The following is a 23,452-nucleotide window of genomic DNA, read 5'->3' on the forward strand; positions in this document are numbered from 1 at the left end:
TAAATAGGCATTAAGGACAGAGTCATTGGCAGTAAAACATTTTGTGGTGCCAGTTTATTCTTCCTTTATGTAAAGATAGTTATCATCTTCCCTTTTATGAATTTCCTAAAGAGGCTTTGGTAAAAGTAATTGTTAAAAGCTGAAAAATTTTAAATAGAGTTTAGAAGGAAATAACTGAACTTTTTAAGCAAATTGTAGCTGTTTAAAGTTTATTTTTAGTTACAAAAATACTGATAAAATTAAAGATGATTATGATATAATTAAACCTAGCAGAACTAATTAGACCAAATACATTAATCAACATTTGAACCCAACCTTTGATTTGAATTCACATTTATTTTAGGAGAGATCAGAGTGGCTTTTGTCCTGTATAACAACTTGGGTCCTTATTTGTCCACGGAGAATGCCAGTATGAAGTTGGGAACAGAGGCCATGTCCACCAATCATTCTGTCATCGTCAATTCCCCTGTTATTACTGCAGCAATAAACAAAGAGTTCAGTAATAAAGTTTATTTGGCTGATCCAGTAGTGTTTACTGTTAAGCATATCAAGGTAAGATAACAGCACATTTAAATTTATTTTGATTATCCAGTTAACTCACATTTTTATTTCCCTTACAAAATCAATTTTAAAACAGAATTTTTAAAAATTCTTATTCTATTATTTTTGACTAATTCAGCAGCTTACAGGTAATGCTGCTGCTGGATATTTTCCCCCTAGGGTATTTATTTTGAGGAGGGCATGTTTCTTTTATGTTTTGTGTCAGAATATGTTGGGCAGTTAAAATTTTGTTACATGCATTATTTTATTATAATTATTTCATTATTCACTCTTCTGAATATTATATATGGTAGGACTTCAGAAAAAGAAGATAAATTCCTCATGGCCATGTAATATTTGTACCAAAGTTAATTGCCAAGAACAATTAATTCTCTACTTTATACACAAATGAGTAGAAATAGTACTAAAATATTAAAATTTGTTTGCAGTTGTAATGAATCAGTGACAAAATTAGTCTGGCATTAGAAATATAAACGATTCTATTTATCTTGGATTAGGTGAATGCCACTAAAATAATACTTAAAAGCCAGAATCATTAGGGTAAGTTGGATTTGGAATATGTCCTCTTAAGTTATATCTTATAAAAGTTATTTGCTTTGAAATTTTTTTCCTTATAGCAATCTGAAGAAAATTTCAACCCTAACTGTTCATTCTGGAGCTACTCTAAGCGCACAATGACAGGTTATTGGTCAACACAGGGCTGTCGCCTCCTGACAACAAATAAAACGCACACCACATGCTCTTGTAATCATCTCACCAACTTTGCTGTATTGATGGCACATGTGGAAGTTAAGGTAAGATCCTACAAAAAAATAAAATGTTAGGGCTCAGGAAATCATTGTAATGCTATATGATCCAGTATACATTCAGACAATTCATCTTAATCACAATGCAAGAATATATACTATCCATGATATTGGTTTCCCAAAAAGAAATCAAGAATGTGTAAGTGTGTGATTTATTTTTTCCTCACTGTTCTGTTTAGGAATCTCTGTCTGTCTAATCTACATCCTTCTGCTGATTCTTTGTCCTCTCTCTGGGAAGCCACTTCCATCAGTTTCTCAAACATTTTGTTTTCCAGGTCAAATACCCATAGTTTCTATAAACTTTCTTTAAGAGATTCTCCACACGTTTTTGTCAGTTTTGTTGCTCTTTTCCCTGAACCATCCAATTTTATTTGTTTATCTAAAGGATTCTTAGATCCATAATATAAAATAATGGTAGTTTAGTTATTTTCCAAATGAATAACTATAGACATTTTGGGAGAAATTATGGGTAAAATTATCTTGAATACCAGCATTATTTAATTTAAATAATTTTTATTTAAATTTATACAGTTTGATGAGTATTTGAAAAGGCATGCCATTTTTGTTCAATGGAATTATTTAATCAATTTACTCATTAGTAGTCTATTCCTGATGATATCAATTTTACAGAATATTAGGCTTAATCTTGTAAATTTACTATTGCATCTCTATTTCTCTTCAAATATGGCATTCTTTATCTTCTAGACTAAAGTGGTTTTATTTTCATAGAATTTTTTGTACTAAAACAAAATGAGTGTAAAATAATATCCATTAATTAAGGTTTTGGAATATTATCAAAGGGTTTTTTTTTAAAGAAATTTTAATGGATTTTTTTTTGATATCCTCTCTTTTTATATCAGTTTACATTTGCATCTGGATTTCTCCCAGTTATCAAAGAGCATAGTTACTGTTATCATTTTATTTGTATAATTCTAAATCATGTTGATTATTTCTATCTTTTTTCATTTTTGTCAATTTTCTGAGTTTTAAGTGAATCCTTAAGGCTGTTTTGATTTATATTTCTCTTATTCATTGATTTGGAACATTTTCAATGGGATTGTTAATAGTTTACAATTTTTTTTTTAGATCTGTTGGTTTTTACCTTCTATCTGTTCAGGAATGGCTTTTTATATTTTAAAAAAAATTGTTTATTGCCTATAAATCTCAGATATCAGATCCCTATCACAAATATTTGATTTTTGTTTTCTAAATTGATCATTTCTTTTTTTATCCTAGATAAATTAATTTATTATACAGAAGCTTTTCAATTTCATATACTCAAAATAATCTTATATTTTGTAATTGGTTCTTTTATTTGATTAAGAGTTTACTCTTTACTCATAGCTATTAAAGACATATGATCTGCACCTCTGTAATTTTTTTAAGATATAATTTTTAAAATTTGGGTCATGTCCATTTTGAATTTATTATGTAATATGTTGTAAAATGTTAGTTTAATCCTCATTTCTGCCTGAAAACATTTCATTTGCAAAGAAGTAGTTCTTTTGTAGTTTATTAATATTTAGGGAATATCAAACACTGGGTTGATACACTTCCAAACTTAAAATTTAATACCTACTTCTTTTTAAATATTATGTTCTCTTACTCCAGACTAAAATTCAACAATTTTATGGGAATCATGGGAAGGGAAGAATACAAGTGAGAAAATTGTGTAAAAGTAAATAAGATTCTAGAAGCATTTCCAAAATTTGTGTGTGGGGGGTTAATTATTAAAAGGTTACCCTTTTCTAATAACTCATTTGTTTCATATATCCTGTAAATTTTTAGGTTACATGTTTGCAATTGTTATACTTACATTTTATTTTTGCTTGAGTTAAATTCTATGTAAATTAGAATGCTGTATAAAACACAAAAGATAGAAAAATCCTTAAATTATCTAGTCCAATCTTTTATTTTAATGGATGAGAAAAAAATCAGGAATCTTAAAATCATGGAATACATGTAAGTTGGAAAGAACTATAAAACCATCAAGACTAATTTCCAGGGGAACAAGAATTTCCTCCATGATATATCAAACAATTTAGGTACAACCTAATGACCTTCAAGGAATAGAAACCTTCTATGTAGGAAGTCCATTCTCCTTTCCAATAGTTCTAATTACTAGGATATTTTATGGTTTGTTTTTTCTTTAATTGTCAGATATTTTGATATTTTCTACTCTTTGATTCAAGCAGAAGCAAAACTACTCCTGCTTCCACATGTTAACCCTTTAAATACTTCAGAGCAACCATATTGTCTCTTCTAGGAATCTCCATTTTGAGAGAGTGGCCACTCAAGTATGCTCATTCCTTCACTCTTCTCCCAGATGTATACCTGACTTCCAGAATGCTTCCCCTCTTGCTATCTTTCCCTTACCCCTCCCTTTTCAATTCCCATTTAAACTTTGTTTTCTCTCATTAGAATGTAAGCTTTTTAAGGGCATGAACTGTCTTTTTATCTTGCTTGTATTTATATCCTCTGTGCCTGGGACATAGTAAGCATCTGATTTAAATATTTGTTGACTTGACCTCAAAAATATTTTCTTCTCTAGGCTAAACATCTACATTTATATCAACTGTTATTCACATTGCTTGAATTTAAGATCTCTTATCATCCTTTTTCCATTTTTCTTCCTTGATTGTATTATAGTTTATCATCTGTGTCTTTCCAGAACTAAACTACACAGGTGATCTGATCAAGACAGACTATATGGCCTCCCTAGTTCTGCACCTTTTGAATCTCTTAATTCAAACTAAAATCATGTTTTCTTTTTTTTGCTCAAATATTGTTAACTCATTTGGCCTCTCAGTCCCACTATTCTCCAATCTTTTCTAGATGAAGCTATCTATCCTCTGTACCCATGATTTCTCTATCATATATTTGTAAAGTTGTGTGTATATGTATATGTATTTTAGCCTTGTAGAATATTTCACTTGTGTACTTATTAAGTCTTTTTTTTTTTTTTTTTTTTTTTTTTTTAGTAAATATTGGCAATAGTATAATTTGGGAAGATCGTTTAAGCTTCTGTCTCTCATTCAACCTATTAGATATGCCCCCTTGCTTTAGCACACATATGCAGATTTCCTAAGCATGTCACCTATCCTTATCTCCAAATTATTGACAAGTGCAACTTTTCACAGAAAATCTTCCATATTGGCATACAACCTTGTTTGACTACAGCTCTACAGCTGGATCCCAGTGAGTTAGAATAATGAATCTCCTGGAATATATATTAAAATTCCTAATATTATATAATTATAATTATGTACAACATGATATTATCATTGTTTAATTCAACTGTGCCCAAATTTTCATGGCCTCATTTGGGGTTTTCTTGACAACGAGATTAGAAGGGTTAGCCATTTCTTCCAACTCATTTTACAAATGAGGAAACAAGCAAGGAAACTTGTCCAAGATCAGACAGTTAGTAAATTTCAGAAACCAAATTCAATCTCACTAAAATGAGTCTTCCTGACTCCAGACTCGGTGCTCTATCTACTATGCAGTGCAAATTCCAATAATGTGAACACTTTAGGAGAGTTATTATTTGCACTAGTTGAGATTTATCTTTTCTCTTTAGGTCTAGCCATTCAACTAGTTATAAATAGATTTAATTCTGCACTTGTCTAGCCCATCTTCATGTCTACAAGAGTAACATGAGTTACTGTGTCAAATGTTTTGCTAAATTCTAATTAAATTATATGTACATATTATCTTGATCTATCATTGAAAATAAGAAAATGAAGCCCTATTGAATTTTTGCAATCATAGCTCCCTTTTGAGATTTTTCTCTAACCATTTTTGTAATATTTTGGTCTGATGGGTTACTAAATTATAGATAAAGGCTAGCAAATCTAGCCTGCTGCCTGTTTTTAGAGACAGCTTTCTCTCCCTCTCCCTCTCACTTTCCCTCTCCCTTTCTCTCTTCTTCTTCCTCTCCTTTTCTCTTCCCTTTTTCCTCTTCCTCCCTCTTTCCCTCCCTCCCTCTTTCTCTTAATAGTATGACTTTATTTAAAATGTAAAAAATCATTTTAGCTTATGGTGATACATTTAGCCTAATATGATGTCCCCTACTCTAGAATATTGGCAGGAAACAGTCAAATTCATTGGTACTATGGTTTGAAGATTGCCCTTTCTTTCTTTTTCCAATAATCAGGACAATATTTGTTTTCGTCCAATTAGGTAACCTTTACTATACTCCATATTCTTCCAATGATCCTGAGGGGCTTTCTGCTACAAAGATCTATTTTTTAAATACCATGATCTTCCTGGCAATGTTTTATGACTACAGATTATGACCACGAATTCCATGATCTCAGAATAAATCTAATGGTGAATGTCTTTTGAGGCAATTCAAATATACATAATGGATAGAAGAAAGCAGCAACATATTTGTAGAGATGATGTGTTCATAAGAAATGATATGACAGATTAACTAGTGATATGTTTGGCCAGAAAAATGAAAGGGAAGAAAAACAAAAGGGTAGCCCCCTTCATGCTACACTCCTACTTTTGAAATATTCAAAGAATAAGATGCACGTCTATCCTACTTTTATTGGAATTTATTGAAATATGGAGGATTTATGGAAAGATTTGTGTAAGAATCTAGTAGGAGAAAAAGACAGGTCTCCTGCAGTGCACGATACCAATGAAAATAATATAATCATACTGACAAATGAAATCTCAGATCAATTGTTTTATTAAGATTGGAAACCAATTGTGATCATTGTTTTATTTTCAGACATTTTAACACTGTGTGAGATCTTGCTTCTATGTGTTCCCTTATCATATGCAATTTAATATATTTTTTTCTTCTTTTGATTAAATGTTGTTCACTTTTATCTAGCTCAAACTTCTGTTCTTTTGGATTTGGTCAACTTTCACTATAGTTGAAGAAAAGTCTAAGATCAAGGAAGAGTATATTTCTCCTCTTTTTGTTCTATTCTGAAATCTGCATCTAAGCAACTAAAATAATAAGTACATAAAATATTTGCAACTATATTGCAAACATCAACTCATGTATTGGTACGAAACCTACTCAATTCATTCACAATTGCCTCTCCCCTCTTATTGAAGAACTAAAGAGCAGAACACTAATATCCTCCCCAAATTCTCCCTTACAGAGAGGGCTTACAACTTTCCTGGTAAGTTCATTTTTTATCAGTAGCTCTGACTCCATGAGATACATATGTCCTGGTCTTCTTTTCTCTTCCCACTCCTTGCAAGTTCCTTTTGTATATTGTTTTCCCCATTAGTTTGTAATCTCCTTGAAGACAGAGACTGTCTCTTTTTCTTATTTTTTTACTTTCTTATTTCTCTTATTCTTCTACTATCTTCAGTAGCTAGCCTAGTAACTAGCACATAGTAAATGCTTAATCACTGTTTATTGAATTGAATTTCAATAGATGTTCTTATTACAATAAGGAAGACCACCCAACAGGCATTACTTTTTAGGGAATGTAATATTAAATTGATGTTCACCTAGAGGACTATGAAAAGTGTAATTTTTTTTAATTGAGAAAGACTAAAAAATATCATTGAACAAAAATGGCTTAAATTATTTATATTTTATTTTAAGTGTGAGAAAATAATCTATGTAAAAAGGCTGTTCCTACAGGCAAATTATCCTCATTACTTGTCATGAAAAATCAACATTATACTGTCAGCTCCTCTTAACAAATAATTGAAATGGATATCCTTGATCTATGGTGATTTGTGTTGCTTAATACTTTGGTACTGTTACATTTCTTACTTTAGCAACTGAATTTCCAATCTTCTTCAAAAAACAGTCATATTCTTGCTTTAATAATTTCGATTTATAATTCCAGTAGAAAACTCTAGCTAAGAATAGCAAGTCTTATTAATTAAAAACATTGTGTAAATAAAGTAATAAGGATTTGAATGTAAGATGAAGATTAGCATTTGACTCTATCAGGTTCAGAAAGGGAATGTATTGCTTCTATGTGTTATCACTTGCCAGAGATAAGATGGGGGAGGGGGAGTGAGAGGGAGGTAGGGAAGAGGTCTCTTTCCACTAGCAAAGGATAGGTTGTACATGAAAGGACTGAGTTTTAGAATTTGGGCTTTAATCTGAAATATTCTTCAATTCGCAAAGAAATACCAGAGGTAAAAAATGGAAGCTAAAATTTGAGTTGTCTAACCTGTCTTGTCAATGTAGAAATCATTGGATATTCTATACAACGATTTTTCAAAGCGTGGCTATCACACTGGACAATTCTTCACTGAATCTTAGAACTGAAATGAATTTCAGAGACTAGTCAGTTCATTATAGACCTGTACATGAATCCCTATAACATATCTGATAAATCAGGTTGTTATTTAAATACCTCCAGTGAGGGAGTATCCAGTACATCAGAGAGAGAGTACCCATTTTTCTTTTGGCCAGATCTTTGTTTATTTTCACCATATATCAAAATCAAATTTCCCTCTGCATCTTCTGGTTGTGACTTTTCAAGCCAAACAGAAGCCTAATTTTCCTTCTTCAAGATATAGTAGATTACTAAAGCATATTTTCTTATTTGGTTGTCTTAGTTTATTGATAAAGGCATAATTAAACTGGAAGACTTCATGTTTTAAGGGGAAATGTTGAAAATATTAAACTATTCTGCCTGTTTATAGTGGAATATATTCCTTTTAGTTCTATATAATCACTTATTACCTCAGAATAAAGATTAATGTAGATAGTGCTTCTTTAACCCTGTCAAAACCATTATAAAATTATGGAGTTTTAATTACAGCCACTTAAGGGTACAAATGTAAGTGTTCTTGGTAGGAGAGTAAGGTTATGTGCTTTGTATGAAGAGAATTTTTTAGAAGTCCCATGAGTTGTGAACTATATTTTAATTATTAGAATGGTGAGGTAAAGTTCTACTTCATTCCTTCTGTGATTGATAGCCGTCTGGTTTCTTAATCAGTGTAGCTATATATATCTCTGTCTTAAGTGGGGGAAAATACCAATTACTGACCAGACAAGTAGTGATTTATCTAACATTTTTTAACAGGGTGTTTGTAGGATCAATTCCTTGTTGAACAAGGAAGACTGCTCAATTGAGAAAAAAATTGTTTTTAATATACTGACTATATAAGAATTAAATGACCTCAGAGCCACCTTAATTTGCTTAATCCACTGTGTATTCTCTATGGCTGGACTATATTTTAGTGAACCTAAAAGAACTCAGGCTTTCTTTATACTTCCTCATTTATGTATTGCCATCTTTGCAATTATTTTTTCCTCTTTCCCAATCCCTTCCCATTAAAAGCCCTATACAAGCAACCGACATATTTTAGGAGGTGTTGGATCTAATTCATGTTATTCAGAAGTTGGAAAATGACTTATCATTTCTTCCATGCTGGGCAATCTCAAAGGAATTTTATAAATAAATACATGAAGTCATGTTAGTTTATTTCATTCCCCAGATGAGCTTTTTCAGGTGAGATGTTACACATCATCATGAATTTTTACAGTTACAAATGCCAGCAAATGTTAATCTAGAGATTCTTAGCTAAAAAATCTACACTGATTAATTCCTACAAATGGCAATTAAAAGAGCTAGATTCAGCTGCTGACTAAAATATGATGACACATCTGTTCAGAAAAGTAGCAAAAATAATACCTTGTTAAGAAAACTATAGGAATAATGACCATTGAATTCCCATGATAGGTATAAAATTACCATGCTTAATCACCGGTTATCAAACGGCTAACTTTCAGTATGCTTAATATGTCATATAAAGTACCCTATAAAATATGCTATTTTCATAATTTGTAGACAAGTTAACAGTAAAAATGAAAATTTTGTCCTAACTTGTTTCAAGACCATAAAATAAGTGAAGAATCATTGTTACACTAAGTATTAGAGTGAATGTTCATGTGAGAAAGCTCTCTGCAAAAATGATGTTAAACAAAACAAATGAGCAGCAACAAAAATGCTTCATCTAAGATGAAAACTTGAGAAATTAATTAAAAAATACTTTTTAAAAAGATGCATAAACATCTGTCCAATATTAGCATCTTTTGTGTGAGAACAGATAGATGAAAGCTCAGTTGGATTTGGCAGTTTATGAATAGGAATTATTACTTAGAAACCTCTGTCGAGAGTTTCTGCAGCCTGACTTCATAGAAGTGCCAATAATAACTATTCACTCTACTATAAACAAAAAAAAAAAAAAAGACCTCTTTTGGGGGGAAATGTTTATTCTCTCTAGGGTATTTTTCTCTTAACTTTTTAATGTCTTAAGACTAGAAAAGGCCTCTTGGGAAGAATGAAATTAGAAGGATTGTACCCAATAGAATATTATTTACAGATGAGATATTAATAACTGGGTTTTTTTTGTGAAACTCATGAATAATTAAATTTTTCTTAAACTTCACAAATTCAACAATTGCTAATAGGTATTGATTAAGCTCTTTTGTCAGGCTTTGTAGTGGATACTAATGTCAGTGTAAATAGGAAGTGGGTCTCTACCTTTAAGTAGAGTATAGCCTAATAAGGAAGATATAATATATGCATGATTATATGTTATATTTAATACACATAGGACAGTAGGCGTATAAAGTTTAGTAGTTACTGATGTTTTATCAGTCACAATTTTTTCCAGTGGTAATAATATCCATGGATCTTCCCCCCAAGTGTTTATTATTTTTCTATCATTTAGATCTTTTAAAAATCAATTCCTCTGTGTCCTCAAGATGTCATATCCAATTGTTTTCCCTTTTTGTTTTCTTTAGAGATATTTTAAAGTTTTTATTCCACACTTTTGAGTATATCATGCTAGTATCAACATGGGTGGTTCCATTACTGATGGAAACCAGTTTATATAGTAATAGTTTATGTAAAACAATTAACATAGTAATCTTGCCAGAACTTTTCTCTTTTTAATTTGTGTTTTACTCTTTATAATTTCACCCTTTAAATACTCTTAAATATAACCTATTCATATTGGATCTCTTGCCATGCTTTTGGTAAACTTGCTTTTTTACATCATTATTTTGACTTTTTATTGTTTCATTACATAAGGTAATGAAACAAGTTAGAAAATGATTAACTGTGTGAGAGAGGTCACATTGAGGCATGAGAGATTCAAGGATTAAAAAGGTCACATCTAAGTGGGAAATTTTATCAAGTAAGTAGATTTTATCAAGTACTGAGTTTTTATAAGAAAATTATTTTAATATTCTAAGATTGGAGCAGGAGTATCCATTCTAGAAATAAATGATACCATGGTTAAATTCTATTGATTGAGGAAGGAGCTAGACAAGAGCTAGCAGTAATGGAAGGTACCATTTCTTTGGAACTTAAAAGCACATGAATGGGAGAAAAAACTGGAAATATATATTTGAGCTGAATGGTAGTTTAGCTTGGAATGTCAGGTTAACAAGTTTGTATTTTTTTCCATTGGGATGTTTCTAAAAATTTGTGCCAAAGGAATGAGGTGATTACATCTGTATTCAAGGAGTGTCAGTCAGTGAGTGTGAAGGACAAATTGGAACAGGGAAAATATAAATGAAAGGATATCAGTCATGAGGTTCTTTCAATAATCTAGGTGAGACTTAACACAGACTTACATTTAAATTGGCAAATCTATGTTAAAGGCCAATAGAAGATCAACATTTTAGAATTGGAAAGGACCTTCATGATATCTAGTCAAATGAAAAGGAATTTGAAAGGCACTGAAAAAATAAAATGAAAAAAGAATTGTAACTGGTTAAATGTTCATTGAATTTGAATTGAGGTAGGAAAAAGATTGAGGTTCTGCTGAGGAATTTTTTTAGATGAGGTTCTTTCCATTTCTTAATTCTGTGATCTATGAATCCTTTGGGCATATGAGAACCTGGATGAGAGACAATACTTTGTAGTTGATTAGGCTCTTAGGGATTGGACAAAGTTATATTAGAGAGTACAATCCAGGATGTTCTTTTCCCAGGGTTCTAGATATATAGTTTGAATTCCCAGAAGATTTTGTCTTAGCAATATGTTTCTCTGTGTCTAATTTCTTGCTGGGTTTTTAGTACCTGAGCTTCTATATAAGGTTCAATTTCTGGTGCCCATGATATGCATGGGCTGATAAAATTAAAATTAATTCCTGTAATCAATTGTGAGTTCATTATACTGGGATATCCTTAGAGTTTTCCTCTGACAAGTATAGTGTCTTTGGTGGATCAATGCTTCTCATGAATCAACCTCTGTCCAAGATCCATTGTACTATACAACCTATCAATGCATTTGCTGCTGTGAACTAAAGCGAAAAAAAATTAGTCCAGGGCAGAATGAATTTTATTTATAGACATGTGATTAACCAGTAAAGGAGATTTGGGATACTTGATCTGAACAATTAATCTCAAAGTGAAGGATCCCTAGTTTTGATATCTCCTTGATCTACATCAAACTTGATGAATTCCCTCTATGGTGATTTTTTACATGTAATAGTTGTGCTGCAGTCTGGTAAGAGAACATTCACAGTATAATATTTATTTTGGGGGTATCTTCTAGAAGAGCTTTGGCATGGAGGTGTTCATTAAAGGAGGGTAATCAGGAAAGGGGAAGTCTTAAAAATCATGCATTCTTTGGAAGGAAATCAGGATGTATGGTATAAAGAATGAAGGCAGAATAGATGATTTCAAGGGTTTGAAGATTGCTAATATTGGAGAGAGTTTACATTTGCTTTACTTGGCCTTTGGAAAGAACTAGAAGCAGTAAGAAGAGAAGCAGATTTTCATACTACATAAGTAAAAAATGCCAAATAAGAGTTATGCAAATCAAAATGAGTTCCCTACTAATATGAGTTACCCATCCCTGAAAAACTTGATGTAGAACTTGGTATAATGCAGAGAGAATTTTTAACTCAAGTGTGGGTTGGAAAATTGGTGATTTCTGAAACTCTGATTCAATGAAACATGATAAAATAGTCGAGTCATACATATTGAGGTAGCATGTGAAAGAATGGGAGTTGGTCAGAAAGGGGAGAGTGAGAATGGAAAGAAACAAAGAGAGGCCAGTACAGAGCTGGGGAATTGTCTACATTAAAAACATACATAAAAAAAAGAAGAGGATCCAGTGAAAAAGAGAAACATTTTCCAAAGGGCAAGTGAAAATTCAATCACAGCTCTAGAATGTTGTGTGTAGTCTGTTAAAATCCAAACCTTTTTTTTTTTTTTCTGTCTCTTTCCTTCTGTGGGGCAAAAAGGAAAATAAAAAAGCTCTGAATGTTTTGAATGTTCAATAACTCTTGTTTTGTTCTGGTTTTCAAGTTTGAAAATGTTTGAAATTGTTCAAAAGAGGTTTAATCCTTTGAAAAGGCAATTGCTGGCTGGAGAAACCAGTTTGGCTAACTGTCCCTAATCCTTGGAGAAGCAGAAGGGAGTAGACTCCTTCTATTGTGTGCAAAACAACCTGAGCTGGAGACTTAGAAGGAATGTACTGGAGGAAACATGGACTCCTAGGCCCATCAACCAATAAAATGGTGCCAAGTCTTTTTATGTTAAAAGTGAGGGGGGTGGGGTGGGGGTATGAATAGCCACATTTTCTATGAGTTTAGTTTGAACCACACAGGATGCAAGGAAGAGCTTTACTCCCACAGTTAAATCCAAAGCTAAATAGCCTAAAAAGGGCAGAAAAGTTCTAATTTCAGCAGTGAATAAATCCTCAATATTTTGTAGGTGTGTATTGATTTAAATGAATTCAATTAGGGACAGCTAGGTGGTAGAGTGGATAGAGCACCAGCCTGAAGTCAGGAGAACCTGAGTTCAAATGTGACCTCAGACACTTAACATGTCCTAGCTGTGTGACCCTAGGCAAGTCACTTAACTCCAATTGCCTTAGCAAAAAAAAAAAAAAAAAAAAAAAGAAAGAAAGAAAAAGAGAGAGAGAGAGAAAGAAGAAAGGAAGGAAGGAAGAAAGGAAGGAATTCAATTAAATTAATTATCACGGAAGAATCAATCCTAAAGTAGCAAAAATAACAGGATTATCTGAGAAAAGCTGCTGGGCCTTTTCTGAGCATAAATATTTCTAAAGAATTCCTATATGGAGGAAAAAGTTAAGTGTGTTGGAAGTCTTAAAGTGAGTAGAGTCTTAGATTTTTTTTAAATGGATTTTTGAGATTACCAATCAGGAAACCAAAGTTTAGAAAGATTGACAAGGACACATATATAATAATTAGTAAAACTGGGACTGGAAACCAAGGTATTCTCTATCCCAAAACCTCCTTATTCTTGCCTCTTGCTTCCCAGGCTTCTTCAAATTCCAGCTAAAATCCTATCTTCTGCATGAAAGTCTTTCTCTATCGCCCTTAATTCTAGTCTCTTCCTTTTGTTGATTAGTTACACTTTATTCACTTATACACTTTATTCAGGATGTAACTTGTTTGTACATAATTACTTGCATGTTGTTTTTCCCATTAGAACATGAGCTCCATGAAAGGGACTATCTTTTGCCTTTGCTAGAGCTTATCATTGTGTTTGGCAAATAATAGGACCTAAATGATTGCTTATTGACTGATTCACCAATCCAGTTCTCTTTCAACTGTACAAGCAGAAATAATGACAGGTAGTCAAGGAGACCCTTTGTTTTTGCATCACATTCATTTCTGGATAGATGCCTTCCTCTCTCCTTATAACAATGATTTTAAAAGAAAAGGGAAAAAGTTCAATAAAACCCACTCACTGGCTGAGAATATATTCAATATTCCATGAATGTAGTCCACCACACCAGCAATGAAAGGAGGAAGATACATTCATGTCAACTTTTCTCTGCAGACACATTTGATCATTATAATATCCAGTCAGCTTTATATTAACATTCTTTCCATTAACATTTTAGTTTTTTTAATATTGTTTTTCCAATTTTGCTTACTTTATTTTGTATTATTTCATGGAATACCTTTTCTTTTTTCTAAGTTATTCATGTGCATCCTTTAAAAAAAGTAAGGCATTAAGATACTATTATATCCATGTGCCATGATTTGTTTATCTATTCCTCCAATTGATGCATCGCTATAAAAGTCATACAGTATATAAAGGGCATTTCTTTATTTCTTTGAAGATGAAGTAAATGTTGTGGAATCTCCAAGTCAAATGTTATTCAAATTTAATCTTTTTAAAAGCATATTTAGAAATTCCAGATTTATTTACAGAAGGGTTTTGACAATGTCACAGCTCCACCAATAATATATGAATGGCTCTGTATTTCTGTAACCCTTCCCTATTGACCAGTGACATTTTTGTTACTTGTGCTAATTTATATGATATGGGGGAAATTGTAAGAATCATATTGATTTTCATTTGTTTTATTATTCTTATATATACACATTTATTTTTTAAAAAATTATCTCACTCCTTACCAAATAAAGTCAAAATGGATATATGATTTAAGCATAAAAGGTAAGACACTATAAGCATATTAGAAGACCAGGGATAGTTTACCTATCAGATCTTTGGAGAAGGGAGGAATTTATGGACAAAGAAAAACTTGAGAATATCATAAAATGTAAAATGGATAATTTGGATTATATTATATTAAAAATTTTTCCCCCACAAACAACCAAAGCAGTCAAGATTAGAAGGAAAGCAGAAAGCAAGAGGGAGAAATAGCAGCCAGTACTTCTAATAAAAGCTTCATTCTAAAACATATAATTGATTCAAATTTACAAGAATACAAATCATTCTTCAATTGATAAATGGTCAAGTGATATAGACAGTTTTTCAGATAAAGAAATTAAAGCCATCTATAGTCATATTAAAAAATGCTCTAAATCATTATTGATTAGAAAAATGCAAATTAAAACAACTCTGAGGTACCACCTCATACCTCTCAGATTGGCTAAGATGAAAGTAAAAAATAATGACAAATATTGGAGGGGATGTGGGAAAACTGGGACACTAATGCATTGTTGGCAGTACTGTGAAATGATCCAATCATTCTGGAGTACAATTTGGAACTATGTCCAGAGGTCTATAAATCTGTGCCTCCGTTTTGATCCAGCAATATCACTACTGGGTCTGTATCCCAAAGAAATCATAAAGGAGGGGAAAAAAATCACATGTGCAAAAATATTTATGGCAACTCTTTTTGTGTTGGCAAAGAATAGGAAAATGATAAATCCCCATCAGTTAAGGTGTGATTAAGTTATGACGTATGAAAGTAATGGAATATTATTGTTCTATATAAAAACAATGAAATGATTTTAGAACGACCTAGAAAGATTTACATGAACTGATGTTGAGTGAAGCAAGCAGAACCAGGAAAACACATTACACAGAAACTGCAGGACTGTGCATTTATCAACTTTAATAGATTTGGTTCTTCTCAGCAATTCAGAAATTCAAGATAATCCCAATAAATTTGGGTGGAAAACACAATGTGCCAGAGAAAGAATTATGAAGACTGAATATAGATCAACACATACTATCTTCACCTTTTTTTCCTCCTGGTTTTTCTCTTTTGTTCTGACTTTTCTCACCCAAAATGATTCATGTGGAAATATGTAAAAAATGAATGTACTTATATATCAAAAATATTTTTGCATGTAATAGAAGAAAATAAAAATATTAAAAGATATAAAATATTTCAATAGGCTGAGATGTGAGGTATCATACTTTTACCATGGCTTTTGGGAGAAGGGATTTTGTAGAACAGAAGTAATTATTGAAATAGAAAAACAATCATCATTCATTTAGCCCAAGATTTCATGAAGTTGTTAACAGCTAGTAATTTTTCTTTATGAAATTCCCCCCCACACACACACACATACCCATATCTTTTGAGCATTTATCTATTAAGAAGTGGCACTTGCTCTTAGGTATTCATGTTAACTCCCTACTTATCTTGAATATCATATTTGATGCAGAATTTTTTTCTGAAGCAATATTTTCCCTTTTTACCTTAACTTCATCCACATTTTTTTTCTTCAAAAGTTTTTACTTTCACATAATTTATCTGTGTTTTGAATAAGGGACTTTTTATATGTCTAAGAATGTCTTTTGCTTTGATGTTTGCCTTAAAGTTTGATTTCATTTCCTGTGATTCCATATGTGTGAGACACTTCAAGGAATAGTGGTTAGGGAGCTGACCTCCAAGTTTCAAGAGGACCTGGGCATGTCTTATCTGTGATATGTAATGGTTATATGGTGACTTAATCTCTTACTGCACTTAGCTAAGACAGGATCTTAAAAAAGAATTGCTGATCAGTATTGACATGAAGGATTTCTCAAGGGAGAAAAGGGGTCTCTAGACCAATAAAATCATACTACAGGCTAAATTTCTTAAATGGATGAGACTTTTGTTTTGGTGTGGATCTATAGATTGTCTTTGGAGGGACTGAGAGGCTGACTTGTTTATGAGCAGTCATTTAGCTAGCTACTATGAACTCTCATCTTCTCAACTACGTGGCCAGCCTTAGGGGCTTTATCCTATGTTGCCTTTTTCCTTTTTGCATTTTTGATAATTTGTAGTAACATAAAAATTTATTTGATTTAGAAAAGGGAAAAAAACCTGACAACTCGAGTGGTTATCTCTGATTTCTCAATTACAGATTGTGCCTAAAGAGATCTGGAATTGTAAAACATAATGAATTTATAAGGATATGAATAGTAGCCTATAGTTTGAAAGAACTTCTTTGCGAGTAGAAATCACTGAGCTATCTCAAGTTCAGTTTCACAGGGCTATGATTGCTTGGTCAACTTTTCATAGAGGAAATGAATAAATCACAAGCATTTTGGAATGACAGTAGGCTCCAGACCACAAAAAAATCATTAGACATAATCTAACCCAATCCCTTCATTTGACAGATAAGTAAATTAAAATCCATAAGATGTAATGGGATTTGCCCAACATCATGCAAGTAGGTTTATGATATGAAATTGGGATCTGTGCTTCCAAATCTAATGTCCATTTCATATCCTATAACACTCATTCCTTCATTCTATGAAACCAACAACATAAAATACACAGGAATATACTTAAAGTTTTTAATAAAGTACCTTTAACTCCTATGTTTTTTGGCATATTGCTTTTACTAATCTCTCTTATTTGGCATTTTAGAGTTTACAAATTGCCTTCTTAATGAGGAGCATGTGAGCAAGGTAGTATAAATATTATTAGTATTCTGGTTTTTCAGATGAGCATTTAGTCCTTGGCAGTGATCCCATTTGAGCTTGGTTTTACAGAAAGTGCTTTGGAGGTGAGATCAGAAAACCTAGATTTCAATGCTGTTATTGTTATTTAAAACATGTCTAAAGGTCATCTTCTTGAAGGTCAAAATTCCAAATCCAGAGCTTCTTACCCTTTTGTCAGAGGGGTTAGGTGATTTACCAATGCCACACCGTCAGTTAGGGTCATTTCCTGATTTCTTTGTCTTCTGAATGTGAAGACAGTGTTTTTTTTTTGTTTTTTTTTTTTTTCTTTCTTTTTTTTTCTACTATATTATGCAATTTCTCTATGCATTTAACTTATTCAGTTTTCATACTGCTCATCAAATTGTTAGGCTTAGGAGACCAAAATGCAAATTGGTTGATACCCTCTTGTAGAAATCCTTAGCAGTTCACTGTTTCCTTTGTACACTTTGGGAACCATTTCTTTTGTCAGTGACAGTGTTAGTTTCAAGCCAACTTTAATTACATTTCCACTGTGATTTTTGTGAAGCACTGCATCAATTTTTTTTCTTTTTTGGTAAATGTCTTGTATATTATATCTCCCGTAGTTCTTTCCCCTACTGACATTGTATTTTAAAAAAAAAAAAAAAACAAAAAAAACAATTATACTTGGCATGATTTTTTTTTCCCCCTTTGAAAGGCTTCTTTTGCCTAAACTTTGGCAGGTGTGGTTCTCATTAGATTAGCTTTGTATCCTTCCCACCATCTCCATTATTTTTCCCTAGTTAAATTCTAAATTTATAACATTCTTTAGTATAACTCTATAGTTTCCTTTATTTATTGTAAATCTAACTCTCCTTGCTAGTATTTAGCTTCTTTCCTTTGTACCTTAAGTATCTTCTAAATCAGTATTTCAGAATAGAATTTTTTTTCCTGAAAAAAAAAAAACTACCAATTTGATAATAAGGTCTCTATTGTATTAAGATAGATAATTATTGCTATAATTTATATAGACTGGTTTATGAAGGGAGAAAAAATGCTTTCAAGAAAAGGGGGGGAATGTAAAGGCTCAAAGTTAAATTTGACTAGTTATATTTTTGCAAAGAATTAAAACTCAACAAAGGATTGGTGGGAAATACCATGTATAAAAAACCACAATGAATAATTTATAAGCATTTTTGTTTTTAATTAATTTTATTTTTGATTATGAAATTGATAAATATCAACACAGAATCAACACAGTATACAAAGAAAAACAAGAAAAGAGGATGTGAAATTGTGAACTGTTATATACAATTGGTTCCTCACCCACCTACCCCCCGATCAAAGTTTGGGGTATATTTTTTTCTGATGAATACTTCAAATTTAACATGATAGTTCCAACACTACTCTGCTTATCTGTCTCCTTTAAAATTTCTTTTTTGCCCTCTGCATTTTTTAATGATTTATAGATACTTCTTTCCCTCCTTCCTTCCCTCCCGTTTTTTTTTCCTTCCTTCTCTCCTTCCCCCCCTTCTTCTTCCCATCACTCTCCTTCCCCTTCCTTCCTTCCTCCCTCCCTTCCTCTTTTCCTCCCTCCCTTCCTTTTTCTTTCCCTTTCTCCCTTTTTCCCTCCTTCCCTTTCTCCCTTCCTTTCTTCCTCTATCCCTTCCTTTTTTCCTCCCTCCTTTCCTTTCTCCCTTCTTCTTTCCTTCCCCTTCTCCCTTCCTTCCTTCCTCCCTTTCTTCCTTCTTCCCTCCTCTCCTTCCTCCCTTTCCCTCTCCTTTCCTTTCCTTTTCCCTTTGCCTTTCCCTTTCACTTTCCCTACTCTCCCCTCCTTTTCCCTCCTCTCCACTCCTTTTCTCTCCTCTCCCCTTCTCTCCCCTCCCCTCCTCTCCCCTTCCTTTCCCTTTTCTTTACTTCCCTTCCCTTTCCTTCCCTCTTCTTCCTATTGCTATCACTACTCTCCCTCTTCATACAAATAAGTATATGTGTGTTATTCTGCACTTCTAGACCATTTTCAGTAGGCTGAGGCTGTTGGGGTGACAGAAAAATGGGACACACAGTATATCATCAGTCTTTTGGAATTTTAATTGGTCACTGTATTGATCATAGTTTTTTTTTTTTAATTTCACAATTGGTTTTCTTTGTAATCCAGCATTTAGTGCATTGCCTGACAAATAGTGGGCACTTAATAAATATTGATTGATAATATAGTAATTACATATAAATGGTTCTCCTGCTTCTGTTTACTTTACTCTTCTTCAGTTTCATACTCTTCATTTTTTCTGACTCAATATATTTTGTCTTTTCTTATGACACAAGAAAGAGAATGTGTTTTCATAAGTTGGTAGAAGAGAAAAAAAGATGCTTCCACTCAAAATTCCAGATCTCTTATGTACAACTGCTATTCCTTTCAATATATAGTAAAATTATCATGTTACTTTGCTTTTTCTTCTCTCTTCTTCTCTCCCTTCACCCTAGGGTTACCATTAGACACAAATACGTGTTTGCATACTGGCATGCATTCATGAATCTAAAACTATTCTAGATATCTATTTATCAGTTCTTTCTCTGGATGCAGATATAAGATAGGAATAAGAAGCTGAATAGAATAAGTAGATAAGAAAGATATCCAAAGTGATGAAAATTTTGAGAAGAGAGCACCTATGTGCTATTTGGTGTGGTTTGAGAAAATTTACACGAGAATTTATTCCATTTTAGCAATTTTGTTTTAATCCATTTTAAGTGTTATGATTAATATTTCATTCAACTCATTAATTCAACAACTATATATTGAGTGCTGACTCGTTACGGGAAGAAGGGGGAGGACACAGATGAATAAAACCCAGTTCCCTGACCTCAAGGATATTTCTATTGATTTTCCTTAAATATATGATTTTAAGAGATTTATGTAATTTTCCTCTATCTTCAGGTCAATATACATCCCACAGAAGTGCATCATTGACTTTATAATGGAAGTTAGTTGAAAAGCAGGATCTAGTATACAGAAACATTAGAGAGAATTTCTGTTAATAAATCTTTTATTTATGTTAAACACCCAGAGTAGAATAATGAACAGAGGGTAGGTCTCAAAATCAAGAGAACAAGATGTTAAGACCTTTTTCTGGATGTCTGATCCTAGGCAAATTACTTAATATCTCTGTGCCAGAATTTTCTAAAACCCCAAGCTGAAGAACAGATGTTGTTCAACATTGGAAAGGGAATGTTCCTTATAAAGCCACCCTACATAGATTAAAATTAAAAAAAAAAAACTCAAAAGAGAGATAGGGAGAGAGACAGAATAACAACATTAAAGCTAAATGTTATGAAAAAATATTGAACAAAATTTGCTCCAAAAAAGAGAAATGGGAAGTCATACATGTCTTTATCCTGTTGTGGTTTTTTTGGTCTTTTTTTTTTTTTTCAGAGATGGAAGACTTTGGCCCTGCAGCATTCCAAATAACGTAAAATAATAATTACAACAACAATAGTATTTATGTAGTACTTTAAGATTTGCAAAGCTCTTTATAAATATGTCATTTAATCCTTACAACACCTCTGGAAAGTAGGTATTATTATTATCCCCACTTTACAGATGAAAAAATAAAGATAAGCCTAAGTTGCCCAGGGTCACATAATCTAATAAATATCAGAAGTTAAAATTTCCTTGATATGTTGATTACTTTTGATAAACTGCCTCTCTCTTCCATCCTTATAATTTACTATAAGAGATGTTATTCAAAGCTGTTTGTGTCAGAAAACATAGGTAATATAAAAACAAAGAATATATATACACACATACATACACGTGTATGCATACATGTTTGCACAATAGTCTATTGAGTCAAAAAGAGGTAGGTGTGCCTCTGACATCTCTGGGCTCTCAGACTAGAAATATGAATATGCATTGATCTGCCTTGATAAAGAGAGTTCCCCTATGCAAATGACATCACCAATGGATCCTAAAAATTCATATATTAATTGATCTAGAGCAGGAGTTTCTGGGAGTTAATTGGAATAACTTTAATTGTTCTGGATCCCACACTGTACCAGTTAATAGTTTCACGGGAAGGAAATTTCCTATTTTTTAGAATCAGCTAAAATGTTGAGTAGCTATAGTGATAGAATCCATGACTCCCCTGCAATAGGGAACTCCCAGATAAAGAAATTCCCTCTATCATTTGCTTGGTGCCTTCTCTGTAATTTATCATCCTAGAAAGTTGCCAAGCACACAAAACACTAAGGGAATTGCCCATTAAACATCACCTTTTGATGTGCAACTTCCTTTAGCATCTCAGAAAAGATAAACCAAATCCTCCTCTAGAGTTCTAGGTCTATAGATGACTCAGTTTGACTTCTTCATGTGTTCATTGTTGATTCTGGAAATACTAGAAAGTTTTGTATGAGAAGTGGGCTTTATGGTAGTTTAGAGAAAGGAGCCGAATTTGATGAGAAGACACGGGAGTATTACAGTCTGTACCGGTGGTGGTACATCAACTATCTAAGAGTCCAGATGTATCAAAGTATCTAAATGATGTTGAACTAAAACAGGAAAAGATATTTTTACCACAGTGGATCTCTGAGCATTCCAGAGCTGAAAACCTTAACTTCTCCATGACTATGTGAGTGAATGAAAGAAATTGAGAAAAGTCATTTCTCTTTCTCTTGTCTTCACTCTTTTTCCCATGTTCAATTTCTTCACAACCAAAAATAAAGTATCTGAAAATACTAGTATTTCTTTTAAGCCCATTAAACCTTGAGGTGGCAAATGGGGGGAAGGGGTTGAGGACATCCAAAGGAATTTGAAAACTACTTCCTTTGCTATCTTTTCCTTGTTGTAATTTATTATTTTTATTTTTCCATTATCAAGCATTGTTTATTAGTTTCTCCCTCCCATAGACCTCCTGCTATACACATATGCTATTAAAATAATCTGAGAAAACAAATTCCCATATTAACTATGTCCAAAATTTTTGTCAGTCTGTGCATTTTAAGTTCATCATCTCTCTCAGAAGATCAATGAAATGTTTCATCTTGATTCTTTTAGAAATTATTTTGGCTTATCATTGTATTGATGAGAGGTTTAAATTTTCTAACTCATTTTTCTCCGTAATGTTATCATTCATACTGTTCTAGTTCTCATTTCTCTGTACATTATTAGTTCATAGAAATTTTCTCTGTTTTTTTTCTGAATGTTTCCATTTTATCATTTCTTAAGATACAGCAATATTATTATCTTATATCAATATGATACAAGTTGTTTAAACATTCTCCAGTAGGAAGGTACCTCTTCCAATTCTGATTATCATGAAAAGAGGTACTATAAATGGTCCTGAGCATTTTTTCCTTTGGTTTCTTTTGGATATATGCCTAATAGTGTTATAGCTGTGTCAAAGACTTGCATTGATAACTATCTGTATATAATTCCAAATTGCTTTCCAAAAAAAGCTAGGACAATTGTTTTGTCTTTTTTTCTCTTTTTGTCATCTTTTCCAGTCTGACAGTAGTCAGTTAAAAGCCCAGAATTGCTTTAATTTGACTTTCTTAAATAATTAGTGATTTAGAACTTTTTTATATTATTGTTAATTCCTTGGATCCTCCCTTTGAAAGCTACTATGCATATTATTTGACCAAGTGCTAGTGAGGAAATGACTCAATTTTAAAAATTTGAATCAGTTCCCTATATTTAGATGTGATATTTTTATCAGAGAAGCTTGATGTAAAGATTTCCCGTTACTTGTATCCCTTTTAATTTTTAATATATTAGATTTGTTTGTGCAAAATCTTTTAAATTTTATATAATCAAAACCATCTATCTTGCATACATTTCTCTATCATTTGTTTTTAATATGAATTCTTCTTCTGTCTACAAACTCAAAGATTATCATATTTTCCACTCTTATTTCTCATGAATAGATGGGGAAGACTCGATGCCCCAACCTTATAACTAGTAGAGAAGAAAGGTGCTTTCTAAATTTATGATTAGGGAAGGGGGGAG

The 23,452-nt window shown here is 32.3% G+C and overlaps 1 protein-coding gene across 9 annotated transcripts in view; it reads left to right on the plus strand.

The window, feature by feature from the left end:
- ADGRL3 (adhesion G protein-coupled receptor L3) overlaps positions 1–23,452 on the plus strand; it is a 905,707-nt gene that overhangs the window by 767,768 nt on the left and 114,487 nt on the right. For all 9 annotated transcript variants that reach the window (XM_051964507.1, XM_051964499.1, XM_051964500.1 and 6 more), the window contains exons 14-15: positions 344–552; positions 1,179–1,355. In XM_051964507.1, coding sequence (XP_051820467.1) covers positions 344–552; positions 1,179–1,355 — 386 coding nt within the window. The remainder of the gene's footprint in view (positions 1–343; positions 553–1,178; positions 1,356–23,452) is intronic.

The sequence above is a fragment of the Antechinus flavipes genome, chromosome 6 (assembly GCF_016432865.1).
Source record: "Antechinus flavipes isolate AdamAnt ecotype Samford, QLD, Australia chromosome 6, AdamAnt_v2, whole genome shotgun sequence".
In the NCBI taxonomy this organism is placed as follows: domain Eukaryota; kingdom Metazoa; phylum Chordata; class Mammalia; order Dasyuromorphia; family Dasyuridae; genus Antechinus; species Antechinus flavipes.